This window comes from Stegodyphus dumicola, chromosome 3 (assembly GCF_044657685.1).
Source record: "Stegodyphus dumicola isolate Sdum_Otavi_A_Nest chromosome 3, ASM4465768v1".
Lineage (NCBI taxonomy): Eukaryota > Metazoa > Arthropoda > Arachnida > Araneae > Eresidae > Stegodyphus > Stegodyphus dumicola.
Genome location: NC_140770.1, coordinates 106857364 through 106879621, shown reverse-complemented (window position 1 = coordinate 106879621; position 22258 = coordinate 106857364). Strand labels below are relative to the sequence as shown.

The 22258-nt window shown below is 32.3% G+C and overlaps 1 protein-coding gene across 5 annotated transcripts in view; it reads left to right on the top strand.

The window, feature by feature from the left end:
* Positions 1-22258, top strand: part of dom (domino helicase) — a 220359-nt gene that overhangs the window by 28550 nt on the left and 169551 nt on the right. For all 5 annotated transcript variants that reach the window (XM_085813136.1, XM_085813138.1, XM_085813137.1 and 2 more), the window contains exons 4-6: positions 18148-18407; positions 18506-18691; positions 18930-19070. In XM_085813136.1, the coding sequence (XP_085669262.1) occupies positions 18148-18407; positions 18506-18691; positions 18930-19070 (587 nt within the window). The remainder of the gene's footprint in view (positions 1-18147; positions 18408-18505; positions 18692-18929; positions 19071-22258) is intronic.

The window sequence follows — 22258 nt, the reverse complement described above, 5'->3', positions numbered from 1 at the left end:
ATCGATATCTTTGTATTAAAAACTTTCTTAAGAATCTTGGGGGGGAGCCACCAAACTTGCACCTGATCAGTAACTTTTACATTTTCATCCGTTAAAAAAATCTTCATATTGCAACAAAATGGATGCATTAATACATAATTTTGCAAATTAGTGGCTAAAAAATATTAGTGTTGCCAGAGAAAGACAGATGATAATGAAAAAAAGAAAAATGAAAACCGAATTGAAACAGAGCTTCTCTCCCTTTTTAAAAATAAAACTCCAATCTTACTGTACAAATATTATATAATTAAAGCCTTTTTTTAAAATCATATGAATTTAAAGAATGCCCTCCCTCTCTCTCATTTTTTTTTGTGATTTATATGATGTACCTGGTCTGTACCATTTCCCCCCCTTCCTAATTTTTCAAAAATTTTTATTTGTTTTCTGAAGCAATATATGATAACTTTCCAAATTCGAAGGATTGGTAGAGTTTGTAAGTAAATTTAAATACTAAACTATGCAAAACTAATTCTTGTTTCATTTGGTGCTTATCTTCTGACAAACTGTCAATTTACTGTCATAAATTAGAAGTATCCTCCACAGCAAATAATCTTGTTCAACTTAATATTTGCGATGCCTCGTTTTTCAAGCTTTTTAATGATTTCCTGAGGTACCCTACCTTTTGCTGACATTGCCAGTGGGTGTAACTGAATTTCTAGAAGACTAGTTTTAGTTTGTTTAACCTTTATCTTCTACTCATGCAGTATCTTAGTAGTAATTTTTCTTTCATTAAAATACTAGCGTAGATGTTTGGGTTAATATTTCCTCGTGATATTCCTTTCCAGAAATTAAGTTGCAGATGTTACATAAGTGCAGATACCTGAGCATATATAGTATATAGGGTATAATAGAATTCATAATGTATTGATGAAATCATTAGTAAATAACTTCTCCTTTCGTTTATTATTCTTTATACCAAGTTTTCATTATAAGAATATCATTTATGAATCATTCTTTGAATATAATCCCTGCAGGTGATGATTCTGCTGCTTAGAGCAGAATATGCTAAGAGTTTGTTGAATGTCAGAGTGGATGGCTTCTACTCGGAACTAAATAAGAGGATGTGTGTGTTTAACAGAATGCTTTCTCTAATTATGTATGGAATAAAGAATTTTTATTTTAAAAATACTTAGCATACGATACCCACTGTTTATTAAAATAATATTCATTCCAAACGTATTGGAGTTTATCAAGTGGCTGAGTTTAATAGATGGCGACTTGTAATTGCAAACTAATCCAATATGATAATAAATAACAGCTAATAAAATAATTAATATTTAAACTAACAATTACAAATTATTGCTAAAATTAAATTATCTTGAAACAAAAAATTCTGTATAATTATGTGCTTGATTTAGTTCTGCATTTTTACAAGTAGTTTTTCTCTCCGTATTTGATCCATATTATCAACAGTTTTTCCATTGTATATTCAAGTTCTTAAAACTGTTGTTAACACTTTGATCACCAGCTTTCAGTTCTAGAGTTAGAAGTTTCAGTGCTTTTCTAGATTCATTTGATGTTGGCACGTCATCACTTTCTTCCATATCATAAAATCTGCAGATGTTTTAACAGTTAATATAATCATAATCATTTTTTTTACATGTTACCTCAATATTATCATCATTAATTGACATAAAATGAATCTTCGTAACTTTTTTTTAAATATAATTTTAGTTGATTGCCCTTGCATTGGCTATAAATATGCATTATCTCTAGCAAAAATACCGTAGTTACCTCCTTCAAAGTGCATGCTTTTTCAAAAAGATTCAGTTTTGATCATACTTGTTGAAATGGCATCTTTTCTATTGTGAGCTTTTGTAAAACCCAAGTCAAGGGCTGAATGATGGAAGAAATACTAATTTCAGAACAAAATCAGAGGGCAACACTAAAGCTGTTTTCCCCCCTTCATTTTTCAGTTCGCTGTCTTATTTCAAAATATTAATAAAAAGAACAAGAAGTAGAACCAGAAAAATATTATTTCTCATCCGTAAGTTCTTGTTACTGCATTAAGTTAGAGCTCCTTTCAGATATTGATGTTTTCTGTTTTTGCCAGTATCCAAGGGTGTCTCCTTAGTTGCTGCATCCATACTGCACATTCATAGACATACTTTCTTATGCAGCTCTTGTTTCACTTTAAATATTAATGTGTGCTCTGGTAATGTTCTGTAACACAATTTCATCTATATTATAAATTTTGTGTGTCTTGTATTCACTTAAAACATCTCTTAACCAGTTTTCATTCGCATGATTATTTGCGTCCAGCTTCTCACTATGCACTTTCCAATGAACAATAACATTTCTCTCTTTCCAGCTTTTGAGCCATCCATCAGTCGGTGCAAAATTCTCTCCTAATATTTTATCGAAGTCTCACTTTTCATGGCAAAGCAGATCTAGAAACAGGAACATTTTTGTAGTTTCATTAACTTGAAATCATTTAAGAAACGAAGTTTCATTATCTCCTCATTTTCTGTCCTTTTTGCACTGCCTTCAGACGTGGACATTTTTTATCTGTTTTTTATCAATTATAGTTCTTTGAAGTAAATTTTACCATGTTGTTTTGGAAATTTCCAGTTTAAATGCAGTTTTTCTTTGGCAAGTTCTTTTGTCCTTTTCTTTCAAGGTTAAAATTTTTTGCCTAGTCATTTTTGACAGGCTACAGTTAAGAACTCAACAGATTTAAAAATGCTTCTTCCAGTGATTTGATTTTGAAAGTCACGTTTTTAGCCAGTAGAAAGATAGCACTTTGTCTGGCAAGTCGATGTTCCCTTTTATGAAAATCATAGGCATAAAAATGCTTACATTGCATCTTATTTAGAATACAGTGATCACTCCCTTTCTGATCGAAGACTGGTAATGTTCCAAGACATTTCATGAATTTTAATGGAAACATATTATGTACATCACACTGGAAAGTCTTTAACACTTTCGCATCGAATTCGCCGAACCATTCAGACATTGGCAGGTCGTCGCCTGAATAATTTTCAACCTGGTGTTTTCCTCCGTGATGTTGGTGGCTGGCTTATTGCTTTTGGGTGTTGTTAACTCCTTAAGGACCAGCACCGAGAGAACAAAGAGCAGTGATGGGATCGGACCAACTGAAATGTAACGTCGCCACTGGCCAGCACATTTTCGGCAGTTAAGCCTAATTTTAAAAAAAGAAGTGCATTTTGATATTATGACTTCAATTTTTGAAGCTTTGTATTTAATGTACTTGTTTTTAATGTGTATTTATATAAAGAATATCGCATTAATAGAAATAAATTAAACAGGCAAAATAGTAAAATCATAACTATACACACAGAAATAAATACTAAAAACATGAAAAACATTTTACAAATATGAAATTTAAAAAAAAAAAAAAAAAAAAAAAAAAAAAGAATTACCAGTAGGCAATTAAATTCCAGTTTAAAAATTCTGTGTGTGAAATAATTCAAAACAAGGATCGACACACAGTCCTACATTGCATATTTTGCACTCAAAATACGCTGTTTGCTTTTCATTGGCTTTAGCGCACACAACACATCTTCTCCTACCTTTATTACCTTTTCCATCAGCGTAAATTTTCGGAAACTGTCTTAAGGTTAGGCGGAAAGGTGGAGTATCTGGTTATTTTGAACAAATTTTTAAGTTTTTAAGTAAGGTCTCTTAGCCATGGCTAACGGAATGAAAATGAATATAACCCCAGTACGTGTCCCAAAACTTCTTCAAAAGACACTAAAAAATATTTCATCCTCATACACTGTGTGACATCAGGTTTATATTAGAAAACTTTTTCTAAATTAAAAAAAAAACATCCACAATGACCAGAAAGTGATCAAGGAAAGACCCCCACTGGCGGGATATCTGTTACTGATCACGTTCTTCCCAATATATACATTATGTATAATTACATTAAAGTAAATACATTATATGCCAAAATATAATGCCTGTGTCTACATAACTAGCAGCTTCGCTGCCAGCCTTCGTCTCGCTTTAAAATGTACCGGAAAAATGGCTGAAGGGAACACCAAACGTTAAATTTAAAAACTGCGTAGAATTTTACTCTGCATAACAACTTCATAAAAAAAAAGTTATTACATATAACAAAATTACAATGAAATAAGCAATATCCCTTACTACAAATATTAATTATCCTAATAAATAAATTAACCAACTTCCCTTTGCAAAATCTTAAGAACTGAAATGGTATAAAGGAGGTTAAGAACTTTGCTTCCTAAAAAAATCGCTCAAAACTTTTCAATATCTTAAAAACAGTGAAATGAGCAATAAATAACATAAAAGAATACAAAAAACAAAAAATTCTAAAAAGCAAAGCATAATTAATGATATTTTATCTTATATTTTCAAGAGAAAAAAATTACAATGAAATAAGCTATATTCCTTAATACAAATATTAATTATCCTAATGAATTCCGTAGAAGGAAAAAAAAATCATGCAAATATTTTCAATATCTTACAAACAGTGAAATAATCAAAAAATAACATTGAAAGCAACTCAAAAAACATAGAATTTTACTCTACATAACAACTTTATCAAAAACAGTGACATAAGAAATACGATGAAAAATTGTTGCCAAACCCATATTTCTAAAAGAATGAAACTATTCAAAATGATGCATGCGATTTCATCAAAAATCTATCAACAACAGTAAGAAAGGAAAATTGTTGCCAAAATCACATTTTTAAAGATGTGAGATGTGAGACGTGTATTCGGAAGCTTCATTTAAAAAAATTTTTTTGAAATACAAAATATTACCATTTTTCCAAAATTCTTTTTGTAAAAGCAGGCGCAAGGATGAAAGTTTAACGTGTCCTAAAATCAAAGAAAAATAAACTGTACATTTTTAAAAATAAACTTTTTTAGAAAAAATCCCGTTGGAAAGGTGTTAAGCTCCCTTTGTTAAATAAATTCGTATTTAATTGATTTATTGAAACATGAAATTTATTTTAAGTTTGTAAAATAGCTAATTGCCTACGTTTCATGACGATGTGAAAATGGAGTGTGTAGAGTAAAATCTCGCTTTCCTATAGCCCATTATGTATCAAAATGACACGATTTCATCACAAAATATGAAATAAATAAAATTCTAAATCGAATTTCGAAAAAATCGCTTCAAGGTGCGCTGGCTCTTGTCTAGATGCACCTATGTACCAAATTTCGTAGCCGTGGGTCTGTTAGCTTACGCGCAGCGCAAATGAAAGACACGCACACAGACAGACTTTACATGTAGAGATGACCATTCAAGGCATTATATATAATGACCTATTAAGTCGTGTAAGAAAAACAAAAAAACGCTGGCTCTTTCCTGAGAAATGCGAGCAAGATGCATTACGCGTCGAGAAAGCTTCCGAGAAGATGTCTTTTTCCAGTTTGTTCATTTCAATTAATCTCTCAAAACCAGAAGCACAAAACAGAAACTAATGCCAGTACATGAAGATCAAATGCCATACGAATCAAGCCATTACCACTTAGCTCTATTTACTGGCTTTTAAAAATTCAAATAAATCATTCCGTTTTAATGTCACATATTCGGGATGCTGGGCTGGTAGGAGCAGAATCGTTGCGTCACGTATACAGGAAGCTGGGCTAGTAGGAGTGGAAGCGTTGTGCCGCATATACCTGACACGGGCCCTGAATGGGTTAAATGACATGCTAATCATTCTTTTGAAGTGACTGAAAGTAGTTCTATCATTTGAATGCACCTTCATTTTTCTTTGTTAACCTTTTCGTGACGGCGCACCTTTGTTTAAGACGCTCGTGCGAGACAGAGGAGAATCGAAGGCAGTCACCATACAGGACGGGTTTTGCATCGCGAAGCCTAATTTTATAACAAAAATCAGAAAAACAAGAGTTTAGCTTCTAGCATCGTAATTTTTGGTATCATTTTAGATTATTACTTGAGCTCTTACATATGTTAAAATTAGCCATTAAAAAAAAAAAATTTTTTTTTTTTTTTTTTTTTTTTTTTTTTTTTTTTTTTTTGTTATTTTACATGAAAATTTACTTAAAAAATTGCTTATCTTCTAAAATAATTTTCGTAAGCGCTATTCTAATTAAAACTTATTACTTAATAATAAGTTTTAATTGATAAAATCCATCAATAAAATTTTAAATTAATAAAAAGAACACAATAAAGACTATTTACAGTAAGAAGTAACAAAATTTAAAATGAAAACAAGTGTGGTAAATCTCGAAGCACAGAGAAGTATCATTTTGTAACTCTTAGAAAAAGTATCACTTTTTAACTCTTTAGAAAATGAATCAGTGCTCTCATTTGCGTTAGTAAATGGTTCACTAACTATACTAGGGTATTCTTCCTCTGATAAATAGTGCCTTCCCGCCATAATAAGACTGGAGGTGAGGCTTTTCTAAATAAAAAAAAGAAGGAACTGAAATATATCTGAAGGCAATTCAAAACGTAAAAAAACTCCACACAGTAACCCTAAAAGACTGTACATAGTAGAGGAAAAAATAGAATAAAAAAAGGAATTGGATATAAATCAGATACAAGAATGTTTTCATTAGAAGGCAGGGATTTAAAGAGCCCACCTATGTTTATGCTTCCCCCCCCCCAACAGCTGATGAGTAAAATACCAAAGTGAAGCCGAATATATCAAACTCAAGGTCAGGAACCTAAAACTGTGTTCATTTCAAAACTAATGGACACAGGATGCCATCTAGTGGCCTTCAGAAAAACGTTCCACCTTAAAATGCATATACGCATCACCTGTCCTCGATCTTTACTGATGCGTGGATGAGACGCCCGGCTGTTAGAGACGTTCCTAGGGAATGTGTATATGGGACGCCCGTCCTGAAAGGGTTAAGCGTCAATGATTAGCTATTCTTGCCCACAGTTGCAATTCTGTCCTAATTGAAAACGAATGAAGATCACAACAAAGATGTTTTTGCTTTATTTAAGTAGTATATTGTTAGTGCTGTAGCATTCTACTTGGCATGGAAGGAAGAAAGCCATTCTAACAAAATTACATACGTACGGGCAGATGTTTGAGTGAAACAGATTTTGGCCTCTACTGATGCAAAAGAATTACTTGTGGAGAAACCTCAAAAGATGGAATATGAAAGTTGCGCTTCCATCTCATATCTGCTGGCTTTCAAGAAGGAACACTCGTTCTTTACAAAATCTCTAGAGGATTGATTTTGTTAACCGAGGGTTACAGTCCTTAAAAGTCCTTAAGTTTTTTGGAAACTTAATTTCAGTCAGAATCGGGAAAAGGTTCTTAATTTTACTCATCTGTCTTTTTTTTTTTTTTTTTTTTAATAACTGCCATTTTGAGGGTAACTCAACATCTAGGAGGAATGTAATGTTTTTGGCAATACATTGATAAATATGTATTTGATGGGCTACTATTTTAATTCTCTACTAATTTAGCTTTAAATCTTGATGTAAACGAATACTCAAGCTCGAGACACAAGGTTCTACCTTGACTGGAACATAAGCATTTCAAAATTATTTCATTTTTGCGAATGAAGAGTTCATAAACTGTTATATTCCCCCCTCAAAAAAGGGTTCAGTTATTTCAAATGTGAGTTCTTTTATAATGCAGCGCTACACTTGGCAACTTACCAGCATAGGTCAGCTTGTATGCAGAATTTTCTATTAGGTGATTTCCTAGTTTTTCGATGATTTTTGTTGCAGGCGTAATAAAATTTATAAATATAAAAACAATGAAAATATATTTAAAGAATCAACTTAAGTATTTTTATTTTCCCTTTTCATAATATAAAGTGACATTACTTTCCATTTTGTTATCTTAGGAATATTTTGAGGCTAAAAAATAAACAATGTAATAAATGCTATATCATAGACCTACAATTTCAGAAAAATATGATAAAATGAAAAATGTTTTCATGATATTAACACGTAACGAACATGTTTTATGGAAACAATTTGATGAATTTCTTGTCTTCTGGAAAATTTTTGGAAGAACAGTGAAATCAAAATTATTTGAATTTTCTTCTTTTGGTCCCAGAAATCATTCTCTTAACATGTTTGCCTTCTTTTATTTTCTTATCTTTCCACTAGATGCATGTATTGAAACAATCAAAGAAATTGAAAACTGGGAATTTATTAAAATAATCATCATAGAAGTCTCAGTGCACCATACATACATCTGCCTGCCCTAAATTCTAAATATTTTTGCCATGCCTAAAATTTGTTGCTTAGTGCATAACTAAATTCTAAAAATTCTGCCACACTGGCATTATACCATTTCATTCAATATTCATATTGTTAAAGAAATAAAATTAGTAGGTTTCTTCTATACATTTTAAGTACAATCAGTTCTTTAGAATAAGAAAAATTTTTAAGTTTTAAATTCTAAAATGAAGAGGAGGCCAATTGGTAAACAAATTGAATTTACAAAAAGAAGTTATGCTTCAGAAGTGCATTGTTGAAACATTAGGAGATGAAGCATAGTGGGAGGACTGATTTGTTTATTGAAATAAATAAACATAGGAAAAAAGGCTAAAGAGAAAGAAACTTGTAAATTTGTTAAGATATCTGGAAAATTTTCAAATTAAAAAGATGCATAAACATTTTGTTGTTTGTTGTCACTACAAAACACAAGTGTTTTATAGCTTTTAATGCATAATTATATTGATATAATTTTAGAATAAATCTCAAATTATATAATTGCCGTAAAATTTTCCTAGTGCTTTTTTCATGGATATTTTTTAGAAATAAATAATAATAATAAATAATGTTAATCGTGTAAATCTCTTATGACTAAGGTTGTCACTACGTAATTTAGTTATTTGTAACTGACTGCTCACTCTTAAAAGTTATCTCTGTGGTAGTTTAGCACCTTTTCTTATTCCTTATTGTGTGTGTAAGCTATATAACACAAAAATGTAAATAACATAAAACTTTATTTCTCTGTAAGAAGTTCACAAGTAATCAGTCACCTCTGTTGCTACAATGGCTTTTTATTAAGTACTGTATATTAACCCTTTGAAGGGCATATACCGGTTGTTTGTCAATTTTTTAACCTTGGAAAAAATTATAATTTCTCTACAAAAGCTGTAATCGTAAGTTTCTAGTGTTTCCTTTTGATTCTAAATGGCAGCACCACCCTATGAATGTTCAGTATTTTGCAGTTATGAAATTAATATACCTCGTTCCAAGGTGTCATGTTTGAAGATTGATAAGTTCTATTGGAGGGAAAGAAAAAATTCAAAATCTGTAAATATATGACGTACACATGCTGAACCTTTACCTATTTACTGCATTTCAATCAAAACTGATAATTAAAAGAAGATTATGTATACATTCTTTAATACCGGTATATAATATATACCGTCGCCTCTACTTACCTTGCCAATAGATGGCAGCACCAGGCTTCTCTACTGTGAGAGATGACAGCATTTCTTTACATTATAATAGTTTATGATGTCACAATTTGTTTATGATTAATTTACAAATTGTTTAGGATTCAGTATTATGTTCATGAAGGGATGGGAAGTTTACTGACCCTGCACTAGGACTGAATACAAGTATATCTGTTCTTTTTATTCTTTTTATACTCAGCACAAGTTTCATTCCCCTTCTATTTAGCAAAAATTTTAACTTCAGCACTTCACCCTTTCCCAAGAGAAAGACTCATCGATTTCGAAATTACCATCTGGGGTCAAAATTTTACATGATTGTAGGCGTTAAATGTGGCATGTTAGTCCCCAAAAGCCACCCTTTGCTTCCCGTTTTCAAAATCCTAGAATCGAAGGAAAATGAAAGGAGGTGATTGACAACTGATTTGTCATTCGGGAATCAAGCCTTCTTCTTTTTGTGTGGTGTGATAAGATCACACAAAGAGAAAGCTCACTTAAAAATATGGGAAATGGAAGTGCACTGAAGGTCCATCTCTTAGTGTAATCACAAAATTTGAAAGCCTACTTTACTGATTTGAAAGCATACTTTTATTCTTATCGTCTTTGTTAATTTCAGATGAAAGACTAGGGAATGCAAGAGAAATTTAGGGTTAGGTTGGTTTTGAAATCAATTTCACAGTTTGTGAAATGAGGGAAAATATTTCTAAGGCCTGTTTTAGATGCAAGCTAGAAATTATCCAAAAGTTGAAGAGGAGCCCGTAGAAGGCCAAAGGGGTTGAAAATCAAAATAAGAGCTTTCAGGTCTATAAAATAATAAAGTTGTTTAACGGCGTTTCTTCCTGAACAGAAATATATATTACAACCCATATTTACAAAAAATTAAAAAGGGCCCTTACAGTTCTCGAAAATCTAAAGTGAGTGTGCGGGGGGAAGGCATTTCTTCGTATCATAGCATGAACCATGGTTTTTTTACATATTATCTAAAGCATAAAATATGACTTAATGCAACATACTTTCTCATCTGAGTCCTAGTGTTTCATTTTTTAATTTTTAAAATTTTTTGGCTGTTATGTCTCCTTGTAATATTATACTAGTTCAGTTACAGCATGATATGATTTACGCATGCAGCGTCATATTTACTAATTTTTTTTTAAAATAATATTGAATTTAAATCAAGTTCAAAAGCTTTTTACCCATGTTTTACATAAGTATGTTCTGCCGGGTTGCATCATCAAAGTGCATAAAAACATAAATTTCATTTTTAAAATTTTAAATTTCTACCGAAATTTTAAAAGTTTTTGTCTTTAGACTTGCATAACTATATTCAAGCACCCATCTCTACAGATGCACATTAAAAGTATGCAAAATTAATTTGAAAATCAAAAATTAACAATTAGCACCTACCTGGAAAAAAAAATGTCTTATAGGGGTGTGGCTCTCAAAATTTAGGATTTCGCTCTAGATTTCTTTAAGTCTCAATTTTGTGCCTTTAGGGTCCATAAGTTATAGTTCATGCAAAATTTTACCACAATTTAAATTATTTTATATACCGCCCCTCAAAGGGTTAAACATCTGTATATTACAACATCAGCAAATCTTCATAAAGCTATGCAACTCAAAAAATTAAAACTTGCATTAAACTTGATTCCTTACAGCTAATGTGATTTAAATATAAAACAACCTATCATCTCTCATGTTTCAACGGATTATTGGGACTTAATATTAAATAATATATATTAACTGGGTTACAAGTAAAGCAAATCTACAAAAAAACTACAACACTAATTGGTTCGGATAATGTATAACTGACGTTCAATACTTGCGACAGCATCAACATCTGCATTCATGTCTATTCTGATCAGTGGTTCTTTCTTTTAAACAAGCAGCTGTAGAGCTGCTTTCTTTATTATGAGACATGCTTATTATTATTTTACATTTACTTATGCCAGACATAAAATCTACATAAACGTTTGGACTGAGAGAGTACATGAAAAAATTAGACATAAAAGAAAAAAGAATCTGTATAAAGTTAACAGTGAGCAAAATTTAAAAAAAAAAAAAAAAAAAAAAAAAAAAACACACGATGTTCTTTAAAAGTACTTAATTTCTACATGCAGAAATGTGTACAAACCCTGTAACTTTAAGATAAAGAAATTCTGCTACTCTGACCTTCAGTCCAGACACAGGGATCTGAAAACAGTTTTTGAGGAATACAAAATAAGTAGAAAAATTTTGGTCAAACTCATTTTATTGAAGCACTTTAGACCTGAATGATAAATATGGTTTGACAGGCACAAGTAGGATATTTTGGCACTGAACAATTAGTCTTTTGCCAATATGAGTTTTATAAGCAGTGAAGATGAATTTAATAATAAATTTTTATCTTATTTAGTATATATTTGTTTTGTTTCCTGGAAATTTGAACATAAATAAGTGGCAGATTTTTTTAACTAGTGCATTTAAAAAGTGGTGGGTGGTGTATATAACTTGTGATTAAATAATCTAGTGATGTAACTCGTACACTAGATTTGAAAGTTCGTTGCTGAATTCTTTGTAGTCCCGCAGCACTATATATTCTTCCTTGGCATATCACCAAGGATATTGATGTAGGCATTTCCATAATTTGTTATAGCCTATTTTGAAAATTTCTTCCTTGAGTTTCACGTATAAAACTATTAGCATTTTTTAGATGTAGGAACTGGGAATGGGTGGTCAAGATATATCACTATAATGAGAAAACAGCATCTCTGAAAATTTCTGTACCCATGCCCGTGAAAAAAGCATGATTTGCATGTCCATAATAATGCATTTGCCACATCTTGTTAGAGCCATAAGTTATCAGACCTGAATAATGAGCAAACATGAATATTTGTATCATTTAAACTATTTTTGTGATTGAAAACCTATGTCCACCACAAATTTTTGTAAATAAGGAGGCCCTGGGTACAAACTTTTATACGTGATATGTATGTATGTGTGTACCATATTTCCCAGTTTGTACTACTCTGTAATCTTTTTGTTATACAAATTGTGCCTTGCGACGCTGCTCACCCGCTCATCGGACACAGACCAACCCCCATTTCACCCTGTGTTGTTGAAGTAAATCCACTTTTTATCACAAGTGACGATCTGGTCCAGAATTCTGTCCTTGGATCGACATTCGAGTAGATTAGTGCAGGTCTGAACGCATATATCCTTATCTGCTCGAGTCAGTTCATGTGTCACCCAGCGATTGAACTTGTACACCAAGTTTATGCGATGCTTAGTATGACTAATGGACATGGCACTAACATGTAACTCCTTAGTAAGCTCTTGAGTGGTTGCATACTGATCTTCCACAAGTTCTCACAGGTGGGCCTCATCACCATCAGTAGATAGTAGATGATGAGGTCCACCAGAGCCCTCTGCTTCTTGAATGTCATGGTCCTTGTTTTTGAACTTTTGGTACCAAACCTTCACACTGTCATACGATACAACATTAGTACCTGGAGCTGTACACATTATTAGGTGACATTCTGAAGTTGACTTGCAACAGAACTGGAAATAAATGATGGTTCTAATCCTGGTAGCGTGATAGTTCAATTTCAGAAACCTTGTGCTTAATGTTAACGAAATTTCAAATTTCACAACATAGTGTTTTAAAGCAAGTCTCTTTCTTTGAAATTGTAAAAATCATTTCATAAAATATTTAAACATGCCAACGTGAACTGTTTGCGCAGACGATATTTGCGGGGGTGAGAAACTTACTTAAAACCCAATATATGGCAGTTTTCTCACTTCATTTAAAATAATTTTTTTGAAACAATAACCCCAATCTTCTTGTAATTTATTATCCTATTTTTAACATGTTTTTCAGCTTTGTCCATTTAGAAGTTCTTTTACTCGTATCTGCATTCACCAAATCAATCCTCTTGCATTCTCATATATTCTTCTTGCATTAGTTGGAAATGGGCCAAAAATCCTTTCAGTTGCTCTGTTCCTTGTTCTGAATCATAATTTATGACTTCAGGTACAAATGCAGTACTGTATGACAATCCTCTCTTAGATCTTATGAGGGTATTCTAACTTTTTATGCAATATGTCAATAACTGTGTAAAAGCAGATATGAACATTAAAGAGAAAATGATAAATAATATAAATGATATATAAATAACATAATCACAGGTATTTATTTGAATTTAAAATTAATAAAAATTGTTAATTACAAAAGGTTTTTTATTTATTTTTATTGCAAAACTGTATGAAATGAGCAATAGAGTTTTGTAGTTATAAATTTATTGAAAATACTGCATTACTTGGGTTTGTCAATTGCAAGCACATTTTTCCATGTGGATATTAAAGTCACTGATGGTCTTAAGTAAATAGTGTGTGAAGATCAATGTATAACCATGAAATCTACCAAAAATTTAGACAGCTTAATATTGTCAAGGTCATAAAAGCCATAGTATCTGATGGTTGGATCATTTATACAGAACTGAAGACAACTCACATTAACCAGTAAAACAACTCACATTTACCAAACCTATGGGAGCTAGAAAACGAGGAAAGACTGGTTATGTTGCTTGATGCTGCTCAAGTTGACATTAATACCATACATAGGGGAGACTGGAAGTCCGAATGGCATAGACTGAGATTGGCCAGCAGAAGACCTAGTGCTTCAGAAGATGATATGTCCTTCACTATCACCAGTAGCAGAGTTGCCAACTCTCCCGATTTAGGCGGGAGACTCCTGATTTTTTACCGCTCTCCCACCAACCCGATTTACAATATATTTCTCCCGACTTTTTCTTATTCTTAAAATTTCTCACGATTTTTATGGAACTTGGCTTAATGCTTTGTTATATGAACAAAAAAAAAGTGATTTTAGACGTCTGAAAGCAATTGAATTTTCTGTAGCTTATATTTAAAACAAAACCTTGCAAATTAGATAACTTCTGCTTTGTGAGTGAGAGCATTTATGTATCCAGAAAGGTAGTTCTCCAGTTCTCCAATGGGCATCGTGCTCCACTGCATTTCATCTGGCATATGTTAGCCAATGAGGACAAAGCAAACTGTTATTTGGATGTTTAGCTATTTCGGTCATTTTGTCCTGAGTTGTGTGAGTACACATGCCTTCGGGAAATAGTTTTAGAAATTATCATCTTTTGTTATGTCTGTGAGAAAGGTGAAATACACTAGTACGTTTCAAAAATCTTACGTAGTTGACTTTCCTTCCATTATTTCCTCGAGGAAATGTAATAAATTTGTGATGATGTGTACCATCGCCTGTCGTTGCGAATTTTTTATTTCGCATGGTGGAAGGGCAGATGTTCTCAAACAACTGCGTACACAAAAACACAAGGACAACATGAATTGTTTTGGGAAAAAAAAAACGGAAAATTTAATTTTTCTTCAGAAACAGAGGACCAAAAAGTTATTAATGCAGAATGTCTGTTCTCTGCCTTTTTACTGGAGTATAACCTGCTACTGAATGCATTGATTTCAATAAAACAGCTCCATTCTGCCTCTCTATGGATGGAAGCAATAATACCAATTCAAAACTGTATCCAATTGTTGTTTCTTTTTATAATCCAGAGTCTTCAGAATTGAGTGCAGTTTACTTTCTGTCCCCACTTTAGAAGGAATTTTGACAGGCTTTAATATACCACAGCTAATTATTAAAACTTTAAAAGAAAATGTAGTCCCTCTGGATAATTGCTTAGCACTTGGTGCCGATAATGCACCAGTAATGGTAGGCTTGAAGACTGGTGTTGCAGGCAACTTAAGAAAGGCAAATTCAGATTTGCAGATTATGAGGTGCACCTGTCACCTCTTAAATTTAGCAGCTGAAAAAGGGGCAGCATCTTTACCCATAAATGTGGATGAACACATTGTTGGTATTTATTATTAACTTGAAAGGAGTTCTAAAAGAAAGGAAAAATTGAAACAGTTCCAACAGCTGCATAACAGCAGTTTACAATTAGTAAACTTGGATGAAGTTATAAAATCAGCTAGGATTGACACCCAGTGGAGTTTAATTGGAAAATTGAAAGATGTTGATGGAATTTTAAAATATAGTGAACTGTTTAGAATTATGTTGGCCATCTTGACAGTTCCCCATAGTAATGCAGAGTGTGAAAGGATTTTCAGTGTTGTTGCGAAAACGAGGACTAAATTTAGATGTAATATTTGTGATGACACATTAGAAAAACTTTTATTAGCAAAAGCAGGCCTACGTGGCAATTGCTATGAACAAAATTATGATGTTTCTTTTTTAAAGAAAGCAAAATCTGCCACTGTTTATAACATTTGAACGAAAACTAATTAAAGTTTTGTTTTTGTTTTTGTTTTCTTAAACGATGCAAGTAATAAAAATGTTTTTTATGTGTAAGGTATTTTTGTGTTGCTTGCATTTAAGAATTAGTTACTATTTAAAATCGATTCATTATTAAAAACTATGTTTTCATCATTTAAAGTCTTTTTAACATTGTGAAAAATCTCCCGATTTCTTAAAAAAATCCTCTGGTTTTTGAGTGTCATAGGTTGGCAAGTATACTTTTTTACTGGAGTACAACCTGCCACTGAATGCATTGATTTCAATAAAACAGCTCCATTCTGCCTCTCTATGGATGGAAGCAATAATACCAATTCAAAACTGTATCCAATTGTTGTTTCTTTTTATAATCCAGAGTCTTCAGAATTGAGTGCAGTTTACTTTCTGTCCCCACTTTAGAAGGAATTTTGACAGGCTTTAATATACCACAGCTAATTATTAAAACTTTAAAAGAAAATGTAGTCCCTCTGGATAATTGCTTAGCACTTGGTGCCGATAATGCACCAGTAATGGTAGGCTTGAAGACTGGTGTTGCAGGCAACTTAAGAAAGGCAAATTCAGATTTGCAGATTATGAGGTGCACCTGTCACCTCTTAAATTTAGCAGCTGAAAAAGGGGCAGCATCTTTACCCATAAATGTGGATGAACACATTGTTGGTATTTATTATTATCTTGAAAGGAGTTCTAAAAGAAAGGAAAAATTGAAACAGTTCCAACAGCTGCATAACAGCAGTTTACAACTAGTAAACTTGGATGAAGTTATAAAATCAGCTAGGATTGACACCCAGTGGAGTTTAATTGGAAAATTGAAAGGTGCTGATGGAATTTTAAAATATAGTGAACTCTCTAGAATTATGTTGGCTATCTTGACAGTTCCCCATAGTAATGCAGAGTGTGAGAGGATTTTCAGTGTTGTTGCGAAAACGAGGACTAAATTTAGATCTAATATTCGTGATGACACATTAGAAAAACTTTTATTAGCAAAAGCAGGCCTACGTGGCAATTGCTATGAACAAAATTATGATGTTTCTTTTTTAAAGAAAGCAAAATCTGCCACTGTTTATAACATTTGTACAAAAACTAATTAAAGTTGTTTTGTTTTCTTAAACGATGCAAGTAATAAAAATTTTTTTATGTGTAAGGTATTTTTGTGTTGCTTGCATTTAAGAATTAGTTACTATTTAAAATCGATTCATTATTAAAAACTATGTTTTCATCATTTAAAGTCTTTTTATGTGAAAAATCTCCCGATTTCTTAAAAAAATCCTCTGGTTTTTGAGTGTCATATGTTGGCAAGTATGGAGTAGTAATCATAAATTGTTTTAATTGAGAGGTGTATTTTAAGGCCATCTGTATAGTTTTCTATGTCACACTTTTCTTGTCTTCCTCACTGCTTTCCAAACTATTTTTATTAAAGCTCACATCAACTACAATCAAAATAAAAAATTTTGTGTCATCATTGGTGTCTTCAGTATACTATTGTTCATTGATTTCTAAATGCATTTGAGCACTGCCATTGTCTTTGACAAGTTCAAACAATTCATTTATCAGTAGTATTTTCACTGAACCCACTCGAATTTGGAATTTCGAAGCCTGCTTTCTTAAAATGGTGCTGAACACAATTTTGTGATATGAATTTAACAACTTTTGTTATCAACTGAATAGCATTCAGTACATTATTGACGTTTTGCAAACTTATCACTGTTTTCACAAGCAGCTTGACAAGAACATTCCATAAAAACAGTTTTCTGTAATGAACTTTGTAGCTTCTAATTATACCTTGGTCCAAAGGCTGTAATACTGATGTTGCATTAGGTGGGAAAAACACTGATTTCTGTTTTATGTTTGGTAAATGAGCTGGCAAATTGTCAAGAAACAGCAGAATCCCCCCTCCTCTTTTTTTTTTTTTTTTAACAATTTTATCAAGAGATATCAATCATTCTAACATTATGTTTTGTCATGCATTTTTTTTATTGGGATGCCAATGGATCAATAAAGATTTTGGATTGATGTGTTTGAATTATCTTGATTTTTTTTTTTTTTTCTTTTCCACTTACTAGTTGTTGCCCAAACTGTCCTTCCATATTACAGCAAAGTAACACAGCAAGACGTTTCTTGGAGCTTTTACCATCAGAGCACTTTTCTTTGTGAAACATAGAGCAAAATTTGATAAATTCTCCAGTTTAATCTGCATTGCAGATATCTTTAACCCATGAGAACACGCACCCACTTTCGAGCACGAGAACTCATTAACTTCAAAATGTTATCAGAATGTATATTTTTTAAGGTAAAAATGTCATTAATCTCATTAATCTGTAAAAAATGAATTTTGATCAAGCTTAATTTTATGTAACTTGATTGTATTCAAAATCTGTTTACTGTAGAAAGAAGATGCAGAAAAACTATATATATATATATTTATAAATTTGTATATTTTTTAAATTTTTAGTTGCATCATGTGATTCATCTCCATCTAAATCCAATACAGTGAGTTCTAGTCACTCCCAGTCATCCCCTTCTCGCCTTCCACCATTGCCATCTTCATTACAGCGTTCGGCAGATTCATCTTCTGGATCCCAAACATCAGTGACTAAAGGTGTTCGACAGCCACTTACGACACATAAGCAATCTGCAAAACATAACTCTATATCTTCAGTCTATGATTCTCAAATTGGATCACAGGAAGAAATAGTGGAGAGAGCTAAGCAGGTAATTTTTACTTTATGCATTTCATTGAATCAAAGTGATAAAATGTGTAAAGCAGCTTTAATATTGGCTATATTTGCTAAGGAACCTTTTACTTTTAGGAAGCCTATGTTATGCAGAGAGTTGGCGATCTAAGAAAAGAAGGATTATGGTCTCTGAAACGACTTCCAAAAGTAGCAGAATGTCCACGTATAAAAGCACATTGGGACTATCTTTTAGAAGAAATGGTATGGCTAGCAACAGACTTTGCTCAAGAACGAAAATGGAAAAAAGCTGCTGCTAAAAAGGTGATCTTTTATTGAATGTCTTATTTTCTCTTAAATGAATTGACATTCCTTAAAACTTTAGTTAAAACAATCTACATTTAATATGTCACTGTAATGTTGAATGTAAAGGATTTCCATTTTTATCTTTCTGTTTTTGTTGATTAATTGGATACTTTAATCATAATAGTTATATTCATTATATCTTAAACTAGCTTTTTTAAAAAAAAAAAACTAAATTCCTTTCCCCCCTTCTTCTCAGTGTGCACGTATGATCACGAAGTACTTTCAAGAGAAGGAAATAAAAGCTGAGAAAGCTGAGCGAGAAGAACAAATGAGGCTTCGCAAGATTGCGAGCATAATGTCAAGAGAAATCAAGCAGTTTTGGAATAACATTGAAAAGGTAAATGAAATTTATTGTAACTTGTGCTTTTTTCTTGTTTTCTGGAACATGAATAGGAAGTTAAAGTATTTAATTTGATGTAGGAAAGAAGTCAGTAAACTGGTACCGTACTCCTCCTCTCCCCATTTAACTAATTTTACTGTAGGAAAATTATGAGAGTAATTTAATTTTCAGAGAATGCAGTTATAGCAATTAAAAAGTAGTCATGGACAAACTACTCGTAACTATCACAATATTACTTCTTTAAAAGAACTGTACATTCCAAAAAAAGTATATGGTTATGGACTTAGGGGACAAACAAAAGATCTTGATGAAAGATCAAGCACATCGGCTGTAGGTAAGGCTACAATGAGCTGTAACATAAATAATAGAAGTAAAGTCAAATCGAACGTTTTGAAACTTTCTAAAGTATTAGAACATCTGCCTCTTCCTGGTAGCTTAAAAAAGGATCTGCATAAAATACATTTCAAATAATAAATACAAGGAAAACGAAAATGCACATTCATGTTACATTATACAAAATTTATAACATTACCTCCTTCCCAAAAACAGCATGTAATATGGTCCCTGGATAGGAAGCCGTACCAACTAAGGAAAATCAAGGCAACATTAAAATAAAAATTTCAATAAATGGAAGCTCCGAAGTATAACCTCGGTTTGGGGGGGGCAGAGTTTGGAGTATACCTGCTCTCGGAGAGGTTGCAGGCCTTAGTTTCAGCATCCCGTCCATTTCCATTTGCCACTATACAGACTTGAGTCTTGTTCATTTTGCCAGGAGGTCTTCCCATCATGAGTGGATATGTTTAAAAAGGGTTGAGAAGACATGGGCAGAAATTTAAAAGACATCAGAATTGCTCCTTGCTATCAGTGGATTTCTTTAAGCTGTTAACTTCTGTGGCATAGTGGAAACTCTGTCATTGATTTATTCTTTGACAGCAGAAACTCCCCCTTTTTTTTTTTTTTTTTTTCTCTCCTTCCAATTTTTTACACTACAACAGAAACTTTTTCTTCAGTTTCTCTAACTATATTATCACCTGTGTCTGTTCTGCCTTCCTAGCATCTAATTTATTTTCTGTTATGGAGATAATTTCTCTTTTCATTTCCTCTTAACCTGTTTCAGCCTTTTCTTGAACTGGTTTGATAGCGTGATCCATCTTTTTTGGGCCAGCTTTCATCTCTTCCATAAGGGATTCCTGGCTCCCTGTCATATCTTCTTAAATGGATTTGATGGTCCCATCTATCATTTCTTACCTGCTCTGTTAGTTGCTTCTCCATCATTCTTGTCACCAGCATTCAACACCAAAAATTATTGTGTGCAAACAGATTTGTTATAGATTGAATGCATGCAAAACTGATGGTAGCTTGATAAAATTTATTTTCCCGAAAAGAAACAGTTTACAGTTCTGGAACTTTTCACACAAAAGTACTTTTACAGCTCTTCTCAGTATGACAGAGCACAATCAGTACTTCAGACTACTGAAAATGATAAACAATATGAAGTGCATAGAGCTCTCACAGAGATCTCTTAACCCTCTAACTGCTCAATTTGTAAACCAAAATCGCTTCAAAAATTGCACAATTTTTATATATATATATATATATATATATATATATATATTAAATCTATATATATTGGAGAATTAAAAAATGATATTTTCCTTTCTAGAAAATATTTTTTATATAGATTTTTATGATGAGAAACTAAGTTGCCAGAAAAACAAATTTCAAATGTTATAACCAAAAAGATTTTTTTAAAATAAATTACAGTTAATTTCTATTTATTGCATAATATAAAAAAGTAAAATGTATAAAATTTTAAGAAAATATAAAGCACTGATGAAAAAATACCTTAGAAATGCAGTTTAGTACGATAGAGTTCAAAACAGGGTATAAAGCAAATGCAGCAGATTCAATAAATCTAATTATTAATCTAATTAATAATTAAATAAATTAAATAATCAAGATAATCGCTGAATGCTTTCTAGCAGCCATTTCTATAAGAAAAATGCGCAAAAGGTGGAGTTTGAGCGGTAATACCATGTGCCTTCAAATGCGGCAATTTAGTGGACAACTAATAATATCTGTTGGCCAAAAGGTAAACTAAACGTCTAATACTGTATATAATTTATTTCAGGCGTTAAATGGGGAAAAAACGGGATGTGCTCTTCAATAAAGGAAGAAAAACACATGCTTGCGGGATGAGCAGATTTTGCTACATTTGAGTTGCCCATGGAAATCACGGGATGAGCAGCCAGAGGGTTAATGATCCAAAGTTAGCTGTGAACAGCTTTGTCCATTGTTAGTCTTCCTCCTTCCTACAATTATATATAATTGCTGGACAGTATTATACAAAATTCATGACATTATTAACAGATTGACTGTGAGGAGATCCCACCAAAAATGCATCAGTTGTGGAATTCTGAAAGACTTGATGCTTGTTTATCTAATAAACAGCTTTGTTTTTGTGCTTTGTTGAAAAACAATAAATATTCATCACCCACGAAGCTCTGTTTGAATCACTATGAGTACTTACTTCCCTCAAGTACTTGTTCCAGTCTACTACTCTTTTTTTGGGGGGGGCCATGTTGAACTGACCATGTTATGTCCATTAATGCGCATCTTTTTTGTCAGTGATGGGTCCTATGAATCCTACTGAAAATTATCTGCTCATTTTTATTCTGCAAAACGTGAGTGGGAGGGAGGGCTAGCGAGTCAATCGGATTTTTTTTTTTTTTTGTTTTGTTTTGTTTTGTTAGCTGCTGTATAATATAAAAGGTGCCCTTTTTTACCATTCATCATTTACTTGTAATATTTAAAGGGAAAAACATGTCTGGTAGATAAAGTGCATTTACGACACTGCATTTTATATGAATTCCAAAAAGGAAGCAACGCATCTGTTGCATGTAAAAATTTATGTGCGGTATTTGGAAAAGATATTGTAAATGTTTGTACTTGTCAAAGATGATTTAGCAAATTTCGTTCCGGGGACCTGAGCCTCAAAGAAAGTGTTCGATCTGGACGATTATCCAAGATCGATAATGATGTTTTGCGATCCATGTTGGAAAATAATCCACATTTAACAAGTCGAGAAATTGCAGAAGAGTTTGGCATTCATCATACAACTGTTGGAGATCACATTAAATCTCTTGGGTTTGTGTTAAAGCAAAGTGTTTGGGTTCCACATGAAT